General features: G+C 39.9%; 1 protein-coding gene across 1 annotated transcript in view; it reads left to right on the top strand.

Annotated features, from left to right (window-relative positions):
- Window positions 1-15,584, top strand: part of arid3c (AT rich interactive domain 3C (BRIGHT-like)) — a 53,474-nt gene that overhangs the window by 23,843 nt on the left and 14,047 nt on the right. The window contains exon 3 of the mRNA XM_044025788.1: window positions 10,625-10,697. Coding sequence (XP_043881723.1) covers window positions 10,625-10,697 — 73 coding nt within the window. The remainder of the gene's footprint in view (window positions 1-10,624; window positions 10,698-15,584) is intronic.

Raw genomic sequence — 15,584 nt, 5'->3', positions numbered from 1 at the left:
TTGTTCATTCAACGTTTTATCACTGTTCATTAAAGCAGGTCTTTCACAACAGTTAAACATTACACTATTAATGGCAACACACACACACACTGACAAAGCGTTACCCTAACCCATTAACTATAACCAGTTAATGCCTAACCCTAACCTTAATTTACCTTAGCCCATACGTGTGTGTGTGTGTTTCAGAAAGACTTGTGGCAGTTACACAAAGTCTTACAATCATTGCTACATTGATTTAAAGGTTAATCCTTGGTTTATATACATGTCTGTGGTGACTCGGCGTGATGGTTGTGTGTGTGTGTGTGTGTGTGCGTGTGTGTGTGTGTCTTTACGTTGACTTGTGACTCATTAGCTGATGTCTGCAGCAGCTGCGCCTGAGAGTTCCAGCTGGAGCGAGAGCAGTGATAGTGACTCATTATCAAACGCTAAAGATTAGCTCACTCAGGTGTTTGCAGCTTTCAGGTCACACATCACTGTTGTTTCTAATTAGCATGTGAGTTAGCAACGCCGAGGAAGCGATACCATGTTTTTGTAAACACTGATGCAACTTTTAATGTCATTTTCACATTCATTCTTCTTCTTTGGTTCTTAAAGAAGTAAGTGAAACCTACTGCCCCCAGCACTTCCTGTGGTGCATTGCAGTTACTGCACATTCCACCTCGGCGAGTATTAGAGTAACGGACGTTGTTGATTATGGCGACTCATCGTCGCAGCTCTGTTGAAGAACAAATATCTTTCACATTCTTTTCACATGTTTGAATTTAATGACCTGATACATTCCAGCGCTGCACACAGGACGTTATACATGTTATGTTAAGACAGATGGAGGCAACAGCAACACTGCGCTAGTAAAGCAAGACGGCTCCAGTCAGGTTGGAGCATGACTCACAAGATAGATCAAGTATCTAACTTTAACTCACAAGATAGATCAAGTATCTAACTTTAACTCACAAGATAGATCAAGTATCTAACTTTAACTCACAAGATAGATCAAGTATCTAACTTTAACTCACAAGATAGATAAATCAAAGTGAATTCTACTGCTCAAAAAAACATGGTCGTTCATCAGTTTGACGGTATAACAGTTCTTGTTCCCGCCCGCCCCTGCTCTTCTGCTGTATACACACAAACGCTCCCTCAGTAAGGGTCAGAGGACAGAGCCTGGACGCCGCATACTAATAACGATACATCGTTTCGGATCACAAAGACCAAACAAAGGTGATTTAATATCATAACTCTCTCCTGAACGACTCTGACATGATGCACAAGTGTTTTATGTCATGAAACTGTCTCAAAAAACACGATCAGTACATATTGTTTCAATGTTTTTATGATTTTGCATCAAAGTCAGCGACACTGTGCTGTGGTGCGTCAAAGACCAGGACGTCAGGTCCACAGTGACCCGTGCCCGTCTGTGTTCTTCTTAATATTCTGTTATAGATGCACAAAGCAGCGCTGTAAATATTTTATCACTCAATGAATGATTTTCCAGCCAAATCAGCTGAGGGAGGCACAGAGAAACAGCTGATCACCGCACAGCTCTGAGTCAAGTGTATACAGCTTAGTCATCTCTTACCTCAGTACACAATCACCTGCTATTAATGACCAACTTTTAATTGATTTAAGTGTGTGTGTGTGTGTGTTTTGTTTGTTAAAAATGAAGAATTAGAATTAGTTATTTATTAGAAGCTCAAAACCTAAATGTCTATGCAACACGAGTCTGACTTTGTCCTCTCTCTCTTTTCCGTGTCGTCTCATCTGCTGCGACTGTGCTGGACTTTGTTCATCCTGCCAGGTAAACAAATGACTTCCATTCTCATTCTTTTGACTGTTTGCAAATGTACTCATGTACAGTATGTGCATGTCAACCACCACATCACACAAACATGACAACATTATTTACTGCTGCACCTACTATTAGTCACAGTATCACATGTTTAGAGCCCTCACTTGTGCTGTGGAGTAAAACAGAACGTTAAGCAGCTTCCTGACATTTTAATAACCGACGTGCGTCTCTGACACTGACCAACACCTCTGCTCTGAGCTGAATTCCAGCTTCTTCACTGGCTCTATTTTGGAGCAGTGGGAGGAGGAGGAGGAGGAGGAGGAGGAGGAGGAGGATGGACTTTGTTGTGATCAGAAATAGTTTCAGATGGTTTCAGTGGGCGGGGCCTGCGTCCGCCTGCTGGGAGCCTACAGTAACATGAGTCACAGAGGGCATGAACACGTCACTTGTTCATTCTGGTTAATCCTGTCACCTCCTGAATGTTATTCACAGATATTTAAGGACACATTTTGTCATCTATCACCTCCTGATAGAATATACTGATGTTGCCAAGGGTGCAATTTAAAGGTGCATGAAAGGAGCTAAACACCAAATAACAACATTATACAGAATACACATTTATATATATATATATTTATATATATATAATGTATTCCACTGCAGATGAACTTGTCCAGTGGGCAGTTTGCAGCACAGAGAAGGTGCTGGAGCTGTGACAGAGTGACCTGAGTGTGTCAGCACATGGTGGAACATGGAGCAGCTTCCAGTCGCCTGTGTCGTATTGTGTGGGACACACGCGTGCAGCTGCTGTTCATGCTGAGGCGGCACTTCCTCTCTGATGAGCTCATGAGGACCGTGATGGACATGAGGACCGTGTCTTTGACACTTCACTCTTGTCCAGCTCCATCTTTTGTTTTTGTCATTGCTTTAGCGTGAAGTGTGCAGACACGGGTGTGGCCACCATGGAAACCATGGTGACACCCTCTTGGGAGCAAATAGAAGACGATCACATGATGAAAACGTTTTTGAACGTTTTAACCCTCACGTGGTCACGTGGCACAGATCTGTGCCACAGGTGCACCCTTGGTAAATTGCGTTGGGAATAATACACAACTCTTATATGGACATCCTGGGGTTAAGGCTGCATTTTCTTCATCTGTGCTAATTGTGCAGAAGTCACAAAAGAGACCATTTTTCTTCTATTTTTGTTCATAAAAACAAGCCAAACAAACTTTGAACTGTGACGTTTTTTCCAAATTTCACAAATTTCATCCGATTTTTAATCATTTTAATAGGTTTTGCTCAGGTGTGTTTATATAGTTGGTGAAAATGGAAAGAAAAATCATGTCATCAGATCAAAAAAGGATATAAGACACTGCACATTCTTATAGCCTCTGTATCTTTTAATATAGTTATGGATAAAGCAGCTTAAATGCTCTGTGTTCTAAGGGTTAAAGTCAAATATCTGCTTTATATTTTAGCCGAGGTTTTAAGCGACGCACATCTCCATCGATCTTTAACTGTCTCCATTTTTTCAAAGCCATCTCTACGTCTGACCTCCTTTATCTTTTAGGTTTGGTAACATGTTATTGTATATGTAAGTAACAGAATTAAACATGTAGATATCAGTGAAGCCAGTATTTCAACTCGTTTTCTTAATCTCTGAATGTCATTTAAAGACTTAATCTAATGCATTTCTTACATATTGTACCTTTAATGAGATTTAAATCTGCTCTCACTTTGTGTCACTAATAGCTTCCAGTTGCTGCTGCCTCGCTCTTTCTTTGACTTATGTGAAGCTCCTGATATTCAACACTTCCTGCACAGATGTTTAAAATTAAAAGTTTCCTTTCATTGTAGGAAATGTGAATCAATGGGATGCCTTTTTTCTTTCTTTGATAGTAACTGAAGTGAACACATGAAAATGACTTGACTGACGGGCCCTGATGATTTCTACCGAGTCTCATTAGCGATATTTATTCCACTGTCAATTAGTTGAGGTTTAAAAGGGATTTATGTCGTTTAATTATGTTGAATTTCCTGAATTATTGCCTCAACACACCGTGTGTGTGTGTGTGTGTGTGTGTGTGTGCGCGAGATCATCATCTGCTGCTGTCGGTTTACTTTCAAATCAAAAGAAAAGAAACTGCGTCTGCGATTATCTAACGTTTGCTTGAAGTGTTAAAGTTGTGAGAACACTGTTGCTATAGGCAACAGCAACGCAAGCTTTAATACAGTATAGACGAGGAGAGGCAGTAAAAACCTTAGACAAACTAAATCATTCCAAACACTATTGTCTATTCCACAAAGTACAGAAGAAAGAATTTATCAGAAAGAATTTCAAATATTTCCTGCTTTTATTTGTTAAAATATAAAGCGGAACAATTCATCGAGATCTTTTCTCGTCTGTTGACTTCCTCTTCATATTCTACAGACTGTGTTTTAGTGTCACAGTGATCATTTGAAATGAGAATTATGTCAACATGACCATTCCCTCTAATGTCGTGAATCATATCACAATTTCAGTCAAAATATTATATGCACTATTCAAAACTAATAGAAATAAAAAGCCAAACCGTTGATTTATTGTGAGCGCAGGCAGCTTTAACCCTTTAACACCGAGTGTGTCGCAGACCACGCGTTTGCACAAGCGCACTTTGCATTGTCGGAATTACGAGTTTCTTCTTCTTCTGTTTCTTCACCAGAGGAGAAAATAGTACAGAGTTTTGAGACGATATCTTTTTAAATGTGTGTTTTTGTTCCCCTTCATTTTAAATGAATACACTTGCAGCTTGTTAACGTGCAGCAGATATTGAAAGTTATTCTGTAAAAATGGGCAAAAGCATATTTTCGGACCCTTTTATGTTTAAAATAAGCAAACGAGTCCGGACACACATTGTGAGGCTTCGGTGTTAAATGTTGGGTTAAATGTTGAATCTTGACTTTTATGACGTTTATCGTCATTCTGCCGACAACACCAACTCAACAACTGCAAAAAAGAATCTTTGGACTGACAACATATGACCTGACTGTGACTGAAAACTCTGAATGAATGTGGACTCATTATATATTGATAATAAACACAATAAACACGCTCAGCTCACGTCCACTTCATGGTTGAAGTTTTAATCAGCAGCACAGGAAGGAAATGATAAGCTAGTGTTTTATTGGGCAGGATGTGTGTGAGTGTGTGAGTGTGTGTGTTTTGTGGGCGGGGTATGTGTGTGTGTGGGTTAATGTTCTAATGGGGAGATTTCAGTGGACACAGGCTCAGTAATGGGGCACTGAGCTGTGAAATGGGAAGTGGGGGCAGGCGGGGGTGCAGCGGGTTTGTTTTAAAGCAGTTAATGAATGTCACACACCTGCTCTGGACACTCGGGCTATTGAATCTATTTTTAATGGTTGTTTTCACGTGAGACTGTGCTCTCAGATCACCTTTATATGTTGACTTATGTTTCATTATGGGCTGAGTTTTGACAGAACATCCTAAAAATGTTCCTTATTCTGATGCTTTTCCATTAGTGATAGTACCTGGTGCTTTTTGGTACCTCAGCAGACTGTCAGACACGTCCAGCACCAGACTGAACCAGACTGTAGACCAGTTAAAAAGACTGAACAGAGGAGTCTGGTGTGTCGAGCTGGATTTCAGACGGAGTCTGTGCTCCGGTCACGCAGGAAGTTCTCAACGAATCTGTGAACAAACCCTTTTTAATGAACTGATTCTAATGATTCAGTGACGCAGAAAACAAGCGCTTTGTCGCCGTGCTGCGACCGCTCTGTCCACATTGAGGACGTATTATGTACAAAAATCCATAATATGTTTTACATTGGATTTGTCTTTGAAAAATGACATAAATAATAAATGTGAAAATGCTCCAAATCCTCGCTGAAGCAGGACATCTGCAAGTGTTTCATAATAATAATATAATGATAATTATCAATAATAATAATATTATCTGCAATCTTAATCCATCACTATGTAGAAGCTCTTTAACCAACTAAAATATTATTATTGCTATACATGAATTTTCATATTATAGTTAAACTATTATGAAAATAAACCCCTCGTTATTACTAATATCGGAGTATTTAAACAAAAGCTGATTCCTGAGTGTAAGTGTAATGTATTGGTCTATAGTGTGATTTATATCCTGAACGATTGTGTTTGATTCACCTGCAGAGACGAATAACAGACGTGATTCATGCAGATTAATATTACAGCAGCAGAATAGATCAGAGGGAAGTAAGTTGGGAGGATAAAAGGACGGGAGGGACTGCGTTGTAATTTGGTAACTGGAGTGATTTACTGGGCCTTGTATCTTTCCTTTGGCCCCGGGGCCCGCGTTGGCCTTTGAAGTGGCCCAGATAAAGGAGCGCGGTGTGCTGTGAGACATGTGAACGCTGTGGTCACTGTGCAGCAGCAGCAGCAGCAGCAGCAGCAGCAGCAGAGGCAGAAGTGGACATGTCCTCCTTAAACAGCTGCAGGTGTCCTCACACATGCTCTTACCCAATAACGTTTGACTAGAACTCATCAGCTTTTGTCTGGTGGTGAATTATCCTCAATTATGCCACATCTGTGACGACGATGGATTACCAGGTTTAAGATTAACCACTGACAGTTAGGAGATGACTGTTTGTTTCTTTTGACCCAGTTAGTGAGAGTGTTGACATTGAATGTTGTTGCACTCTAATATTTTCACGTTATTAGATTGGTTTAACGTTTTTTACCTGCTGAATGACCTATTTTTCTTAACTACCCACATACCTGTCTAAACCTATACTACCACTACCAAAGTGTTACCTCCACGAAGAAGCTTCCATTTCCATTGCTGTGTCCTTGTCTGTCTGTGTGTCTGTCTGTGTGTCCTTGCTGTGTGTCTGACAGAAGGATTAGTGGCAGTTTTTGCGTGTGCGTTGGTTGTGATGTGGACTCTTCTTCATTATTACCGTGTTCATGTCAGACGGTGGACAGCAGTGTCACGTGTGAAGCCTCTTCTATATCAAATATGGATTTCCTCAGTGGAGAACAGACTCTGGATTAACCTGCTGATGCCTCGTTCCCTGAGTGATTGACGACAGGCGGTGCAGTGCAGGGAGTGTGGAAATCCTTTGGGCCACTTTATCTCCAGCTCTGTCATTTATGTGATTTCAAAACCCCAATTTACTGGAGTCTTGTGTCCTGACGTCCTGTAGATAGTTAGACGGTGTCATCACAACAACTAACCTGACTGTTGAAGCAGATTAGGATTGTCTGGGAAATACACTGAGTGGAACAGGTCGGTTCACTACAGTATGGTACGGTAAGGTAATGTTATGGCGAGGTCAGGATACAACAGTCAGAGAACAACAGAGAATCATCACGCCCTTAGATCAGATGGAAGTTTATTATTCTCTATGACTTAAACTGCTGCTTATTTTCTCCTCATATTTACCTGTGTGTGTGTGTGTGTGTGTGTGTGTGTGTGTGTGTGTGTGTGTGTGTGTGTGTGTGCGTGTGTGAGAGAGCAGTGTCTACTGTCTCAGTGGTCCACAGTGAAATAACACTTAAAGCTGCCAATATGTGGTCAGCCTGTTGCCAATTACCATTAGCTTCCACATCTTTTGTTTCTCCTGTGTTTGTGTGTGTGTATGTTTGTGAGGGAGGGAGAGAGGGAGGGAGAGAGGGAGGGAGGGAGAGGAGGGAGGAAGAATGATAATGCAGGTGGCACTTTGCCAACTGGAAGGTTGCCATGTCTCAGCAGCTGCTTCACTATCGCGCTCTCACACACACACACACAGACAGACAGACAGACAGACAGACAGACAGAGTGAGAAACACTGAGTCATGTTGACTCGTGCGAGACACCAGAACATAAACACTTTGTTATACTGAGTGTCGTCATGCTTCCTGCTGAGTCGTCATAATAATCTGTTGTCTGTGACCGCAGCTCATCCTGACATCTGTGAGGTCAAAGGTCACCCATTCATGGTCTTTATTGTTAACATTCGATATGAGTTCATATTTTCAGGAAGACAAATGAGGAAAAGTTAAAAGGTTAAAGAGATCAATAGAAAACACAAGTGTGTTTAAACTGTTTTCTTTCATTTAAAAAAGGAATTTAAAGATTCAGGGTTTTTTTAAGTGTGGTGCAAGTTTACATACGTAGTGATAAGAAGTCACTGCTCAGACCTGCTGGGCCAGGCACCATGAATCATCATCATTATCATCATCATCATCATCATCTCGGTCTCAATGATGTGAAAACCAATCAGCGTTGAGCTTCTGCGACTGATGTCATGTGACGAGACGTTGTGTTTACACAAAACAGTTAGAATAAACGTGGTGACGTAATGCACGCGAGAAAAGCACAAACATTATCTCGCGCGATGCAAACATTTGCGTTCAGCAAGGCAACAATGAACCAGCAGCGTGTGTCTGTGTCCCTGCAAGTTAAAAAACCCCGTACTGTCCCTTTAAATACACAGTCCTGCAGGTGTAGTTCCCACAGGACCAAGGTCAGGAAGCATTTCTTGAGTTCACTGTCAACTCACTTCCCCCGACTGACCCTGCAGAGTGACAGCAGCCTGGGAGCTTTCACTTTCAGCTGAACCCCGTGTCCTTGCAGCCCGTCTGTGTCTCAGCCTGTCTGTCTGTCTGTGTCTCAGCCTGTCTGTCTGTCTGTGTCTCAGCCTGTCTGTCTGTCTAGTGTTTAAACGTCTTCTCTCCGCTGAGCTGCAGACAAACATCGCTGTGTCATCACAGTGTTCGTGGACGTAGGTGTGGATCCATGCATGGATACACATTGTTTTTATTTAGTGTTCAGTTTATTGAATGACTTCAGAACGAGCTGTTTTTGAGTTCACTTAAACACACAGTTAGACAAAAAACAAAAAGATGCCTACAGTCAATGAACAAACGTTTGTAATAATCATTCCTGACATTCTTCTTCTCCTCATAATTCCGGCAGTTAATATGGAATGTAAGCGTTGGTGTGGTGGTTGCATCACTGTCTGGTTTAACCTGATCACGAAACGTGTTCATCTGGAAGGTGAAGGAACTATTTGACATTTCTGTCAATTCTTTTTAATCCCATCTCATGTCTGATGCTGCACTACAACCTTTTTACTGTCGATCTCATGGTTTTAAATACTTTACAGTTTAACGTGGACTGAGGTGTGTTGTAAACAAACATAAACAGAGTCTTGTTCAGCTTTTATATGCATATATACTGTATATATAATTCATATTAAAAAAACACCGTAACTCATTAAAAGATTTTAATAGTTTTATTGTATTTAATAATCTGTATTAAAACAGAACTAATACTTATTATTAGTATTTAAGTTATACATTTATTTGTTAATGCAATTTCCTCTTTAAGAACAGTTACATTATTAGGGCAAAAAAAAAAAAGATCATTATAATAAATGACGAGGTCCGAGTGACTGCAAAGATGCAGGCGCCCCCTTGTGGCTCTTTAAAATATATCGTCGCAGATGTTTGCGAGCATGAAAATCGCATGAAATATTAATAATGATTTTCCACGTTCAAAATGATCTCGATAATGAAAATTCAGCAAATTAAAATGAGGTTTGGGAAATAGACTGTTTACATTTTAGTTTAACAACTAAGAATAATAGTTATTTATGAATCATCATCATCATCATCATCATCAGGCTTCAGATTCAGTAAGTTCCTGTCACGTCTTGTTAAACAGTTGAAATGCAGTTTTAAAATGATGTGAGTCGATAATAACCACCATTACATACACAAGAGGTAGATATTAATAAATCCATTCAGGTATTTTCTGCTTCCGTGTCACATGTGCAACCAAATGTCAAAATATGTGAAGAATTTGAGGTTTGGGTTTGAAAAAGGCGTGATCGATGTGAGTGAATGTTCCTTTGTGTGGGCTCATCATTGTCTGTGTGCGCTGGGGCCTCTGCTCTCCCGCCGCCTCAGCATTGATCGCGTGCTATTGTCATGTGCACTGCATTTGTGCACTTAACATTTTTATTTTTTTATTTGCTTTACCTTTCGATATTTCCCCTCCACCGCGGACCGCCGACAGTGCAGCACTCATCACACCCCCCGGCCCCTCCCCTCCCCACACACAAACACACATGTATGTCCACAGTTTCCTCCTGAGTGCTGACCTGCGCGGCTCCTGTAATACTGGTGACAGCTAATACACTTCTAAATGATCAGTTATTATCTCAGGGGCCTCGTCCACAGGGCCCCACTGATTCCAAAGGTCATGCCTCTGTCTCTCAGTATTGATCGGTGTGGGCCTGTTAACATGTGCAGAGCCTCTGTGACGAGCCTCTGTGAGAGTCTGTTCAGTGAATAATAGAAAGTCACGCTGAGATATTATATATGATTGTTTTCTCTGACACATGTATGACAATATCCACTGATTGATGTAATTATTATCATCACATTTGATCTTATATGATAAGACAAGACGATATTTGATCAGATAAGATAAGACAAAGAGAAGATAACATATATATATGTATATATACGTGTAGAATACAAAATACAATGAGAATATGTATATATTTACATACATATGCTCATTTTAGTTTGTATTCTTCTTTTATTATGATTATTTCTCATTATTTATTCATCCTTTTCTTCTTTATTGTTGGTTTGTCACTGCAGATAAACAGGTTTTATTTTGTCTTCTACTTCATGGTTATAAGCTTTGTGTTTTTTTTATTGATTTGATGCACTTTGGTTTATATGTATGGATTGATTGACAGATTGATATTACCATATAACCACGATGTATATCTGAGCACGACAGCTTTAATAAATGATGGTAAATTCCGTGTCTGCTCTCTTTGTTTTTTCAGTTGTATGAGTTGGACGATGACGAAAAGCGCAAAGAGTTTCTCGACGATCTCTTCAGTTTCATGCAGAAACGAGGTCAGTGCCTTCAGCTGCTTATAAGTTCACTTTATTATTTATTTTATAGTCTTTGTATTTTATTGCTTTTTTTTTTTTTAACCTTGAATATCATTCTCTATTCTTACATACTTTACTTTACTCACCTCACTTTCTACCTCATGCTGCGTCCGTAAAGTTGAGTGGACCGAGTGCATGACCTTAGGACCGAAAGGTCACCTGCAGCCTGAAAACCACGAGTAAACTCAACTTGACATAGATACACATTGTTTCAACACTGGAAACTTCCAGACTCTCACTAGTAATTAAAGGTTTACATGAAATCAGGCGTTAAATGAATGTATTAATGTATACTAACCAACTAACTTATGTTTAATGTTCAGCAATGTTAAGAATCCAAAATCTGGGTCAGGACCCACAGATGGGTCACAGGAAAAAATGTTTGGGGTCCCCAAATAAATTTTTTTTCAAGATTTATGCATATATCTTTGAAAAAGCATGCCTAATCTAATACACAATTAATGAATTTATTAACAATAATAATAATAATAAGTCACAAGGAAAGATGCAGCTAAAAATAGGATTTTTAAGCCACTTGTGTGAAATATTGATGTTTTTCTCGCGTCACAATGAAACCTTTAACACGACAACACGTTCACGCAAACGCACTTTCATCACCGTATTTACGGTTTGTGCTGTCTGAGAAATTCCAGCGCTTTCTGAAAAGCTGAGAACTTGCAGGTCAATAACTCTGGTTATTACGGTTATTACGGTAATCTCACTCACACCGTTGCAGGAAGCTGAAAAGATAAAAGTGGGGAAAAAAACACCTTTGACATATTTAGACAAAGACTCAATAAAAAAATATTTCAAATACCTCAAATGACCTAATATACCCAACAGATTTTTGTGTGTCGCATATGAAATGACATCACAGCATTTTCACACAGCCATGTTATGATGACCCCGCCCACATTGAGGAGGTACTATGATGGAAAACAGCATGAGTCGAGTCAAGTAGAGCCGAGTAGTGCTAGAACTGTATAGTTATGTATTAGTGATTAGTGTCCCATCACTAATACAGAGTTTGGTAAAGAGTGTTTTATCATGTTTTACTGTGTTGCACTTTGTTTTACAGTGTTTTGCGGTGTTTTACGGTGTTTTGCGGTGTTTTACGGTGCGCACAGTTCAGATGGAGGGAGGCAGTCACTCTGACATTCACAGGCTCCTCACAATATAATACATTGGCCACATACAGTTTGTTTTCCCAAACAAGGGGGCTTGAGGCTTGTGTTGGCAGCTGCAGGTTTGATTGGCAAACATAGATGTGTGTTTAGAGCCGTGCATAATGAGAGGAAGTCGACCACCCAGCAGACGAGAAAAGCCACTGGCAGCGACAATGACTGGCTATTTTTAGGAGCACAAGGTTACTGTGTCATGTTTTTGTTTTTCTGAATTCCTCGCTCTGTACACAATGTTCTCACCTGTCTGTCCTTGACTCGCAATACAATGACTTTTCAATGAGAGAAAAACAGACTTTGTTTCGTTCTGTGTGGATTTGAACAACAAACACGAGCCGCCATTTGGATTATTTTGTCAACTGTTTTTACCACAAAAGGTTTCCTGCCTCTGTTTCGTGAACCATTACATAACGAGCATTTCTTCAAATGTAATATCTATAAACTGTATTTTACTGGAGGAAGACTCAAATTATAAGATTATAATGTCATCATCTGGGACCATTTTGAATAAATCCTTATAATTAGCCCAAATATTCACTTATAATACAGCAATGCTTTAGTATTCAAGATGTTCAAGAAGTATGTTTTAAAAAGTAGTAAGTTTTTTAACATATTATGTTATTTTCTTCTTTCATTGATAAAGTTCATATATGTTGAGGAGCAACTTGGTGATAGAAAGAAACAAAGTATGGTTTTAGGTGTTAAAAGTGTTAAAAGTCCTAAACCAAAAATCCACATTGATCAAGAATCTGATGAAGACAATTCATTTGACTTTTAATTTAATTACAATTATTTTCTTCTAAATTCAATTGTTTGATTTTACCAATTTTATACAGACTGAACAATTTTTTTTACGCATTTGAATAGAAAATCTCACCTAGGTCGAGTCCTGTACTCGCTCAGTCCTGTACTCGCTCAGTCCTGTACTCGCTCAGTCCTGTACCCGCTCAGTCCTGTACTCGCTCAGTCCTGTACTCGCTCAGTCCTGTACCCGCTCAGTCCTGTACTCGCGCAGTCCTGTACTCGTTCAGTCCTGTACTCGTTCAGTCCTGTACTCGCTCAGTCCTGTACTCGCTCAGTCCTGTACCCGCTCAGTCCTGCAGTGACAGCTGCAGGAAAGCTCACTTTGATGAAGTAATGATGGAGTTGGTGGCCACTTGGGTTTTGGAGACAGTATAGATTGTTGTTGGAGCGCTCAATTAGAGATTGATTTTGGACTTAGTGTAGGGAGACATTGTCAGTGTGAAGCAGATCAGCAGCAGCCTGTCTCCACCGCTCGCCTCTGACAACTGTGATCAGACTGGACTCCTCCAAACATCCCAATCAATGTTCCTCCAGGACATTACTGTCATTCTGCACTGACCAGGAAATGCTGGAGCTACAGAGCAGAGAGTCCAGTGAAGAGTGTTTTCCTTTCAGAAGAGATTCCCATCCTAACTCTAGGATGTACACATCATGTTATAAAAGATAAACACTTAATAAATAGATAGAAAGTTGGAGGTGATCTTTCTTTGCATTAGAAGTCGTAGCAAAGGCCAAATATTGTATATATATATATATATATATACATATATATATATATATACATATACATATATATGATGGTATTGTGTTCTCTAAATGTTCCTAGCATGTCAGAACAGAATTGAAATATGACTTGCCATGATGTGGCTGGTGCTCGTGTGTCTCGTGTTGCTTGCCGTACATCCTGAGAAACGTCTGAATCTAATTCTTCTTCCAACTGTTTTTCTAAATCAAGAGTTGAGCGTTAACGTATAGATTTTACTAAAACTCCGAGTTCTATTTCACACAAAGCCTGACGATCCTGAGCATCAGCTCAGTACACGACACGTCGTTAATGCCTCACTATGTCTCTGCTAACGTTAACGTTGCTCAATCACCGGCTCCTCGTGCTCCACGCCACATAAGCTGGCCCTTAAAGGAGCCGCGCGTGTCTGCGGTGAGCGAGACCGCCCTCATTTACACCTCGACTCCTTGATGAAACTAACAACTTGAAAACTTGGGTCAGAGGTCAAACGACCTGCATTGTTCCAGCCGTCACACGCTAAACACGGGAGTTTAGTGAAATGTCATCACCTTCACGTCCAGCAAGTCCAGTTAGCACCAACCTTCATAGACCTAACACACAAAACAGTCATCTGCTTATTCATCAGCAAGGCACAGATAATGTAATCAGGACCAGGTCAACTTCACTATCAATAACAAAAAAGAAATCATTGTAATTCTAATTTTGTTCTCTGCTAAGAAAAACTGATGGACCCTCATGTGGTTGTCAACCTGTGGTACACGTACCACCAGTGGTACGCGAGTTTCCTTTGGTGGCCCTCTGCATCCACAGTACAGGAGTTAGTGAGGAGAAAATGAAACAAATAACAAAACAATAATAAGAACAACGTCACTACACCAGTGTGTGAAGTATGTGTGAGGAAGAGGAGGATGAGGACAGAGCAAATGCTCCGTCTGTTGACACCTCTGTGTTTTAACGTTGGTGAGGATGGTGAGTGTTTTCTCAGGTGGTGTTTGGTATAAAACCGCTGACATAGAGACTTAGTCAAAAATAGTGATAAGTAATAAAGACACTCACGTCCTCTGCTAGCGAGTCTCTGTGAGTCTTTCTTCTCTTTGCTTAAAGAAAGTGTCACTTGTAGAGATGTCAGTGCACGGTGACATCACATGCATCATTCTGACATGTTTGTGTGGAATGTGGCTGCGCTGCAGGCAGCTGATCCTTCACTGTTCTCTCGGAGTCTCTCTGCACTTACACGCCGTTCACTGTTTTACACGCTGTTCACTGTTTTATACGCTGTTCACTGTTTTACACGCTGTTCACTGTTTTACACGCCGTTCACTGTTTTACACGCCGTTCACTGTTTTACACGCCGTTCACTGTTTTACACCAACCAAGTGATCTGCGTTCATCTAAAAGGAAAGGGTTTATATTTTATATGTATGTCCTCCAGAGACAGTGATAAGTTATGTGAGAGAAAATAGACTTTTAGAGACGTGTGTGTTGACGGTGTTCACCTTTCACTGTACACTGCACAGTGTCTGTTTTCAGCCTCGGGGCCACTCATTTATACTTGATGCACAAACTGTGTGTTTGAGCAGGATCTGCACCTATGTACATACATATTTATATATATATGATATATATTTATCATATATATATATATACACATCTATATACATATATGTATATAAATATATGTATGTATGTATACAGCATAACAACAAAAATGTAAATACTACACTTATTTTCAAAAAGTGTCACAATCTGTCTTAGTCAATCACCTTTGCTAAGATAATTCATCTACCTGTGTCTTTGACTCCAGTTAATGAATGAATGAATGAATGAATGAATGAATGCATGGATGAATTAGTGGATGGATGCAGTCAAAATTGTAAAACAATTAGATACATAAGCTTGTTTAATCCGACCCCTTCTCCACTATTTCATAACAAATAATCATACGTTCATCCCTATTTACATTCTCTTTACAAATCACTACACATATACAAATGTACTAAACCTAAACACCTATACAAATATGTATAAATACACATATTTACATAAACATAAATACCTGTTGAACCTGTTGAGTACTTTTCCTTGTACCTGCTGATGACATCATGTCACGTTGTAGTT

The sequence above is a fragment of the Solea senegalensis genome, linkage group LG5 (genome assembly GCF_019176455.1).
Source record: "Solea senegalensis isolate Sse05_10M linkage group LG5, IFAPA_SoseM_1, whole genome shotgun sequence".
Lineage (NCBI taxonomy): Eukaryota > Metazoa > Chordata > Actinopteri > Pleuronectiformes > Soleidae > Solea > Solea senegalensis.
This window is presented reverse-complemented; position numbering and strand designations above follow the sequence as displayed.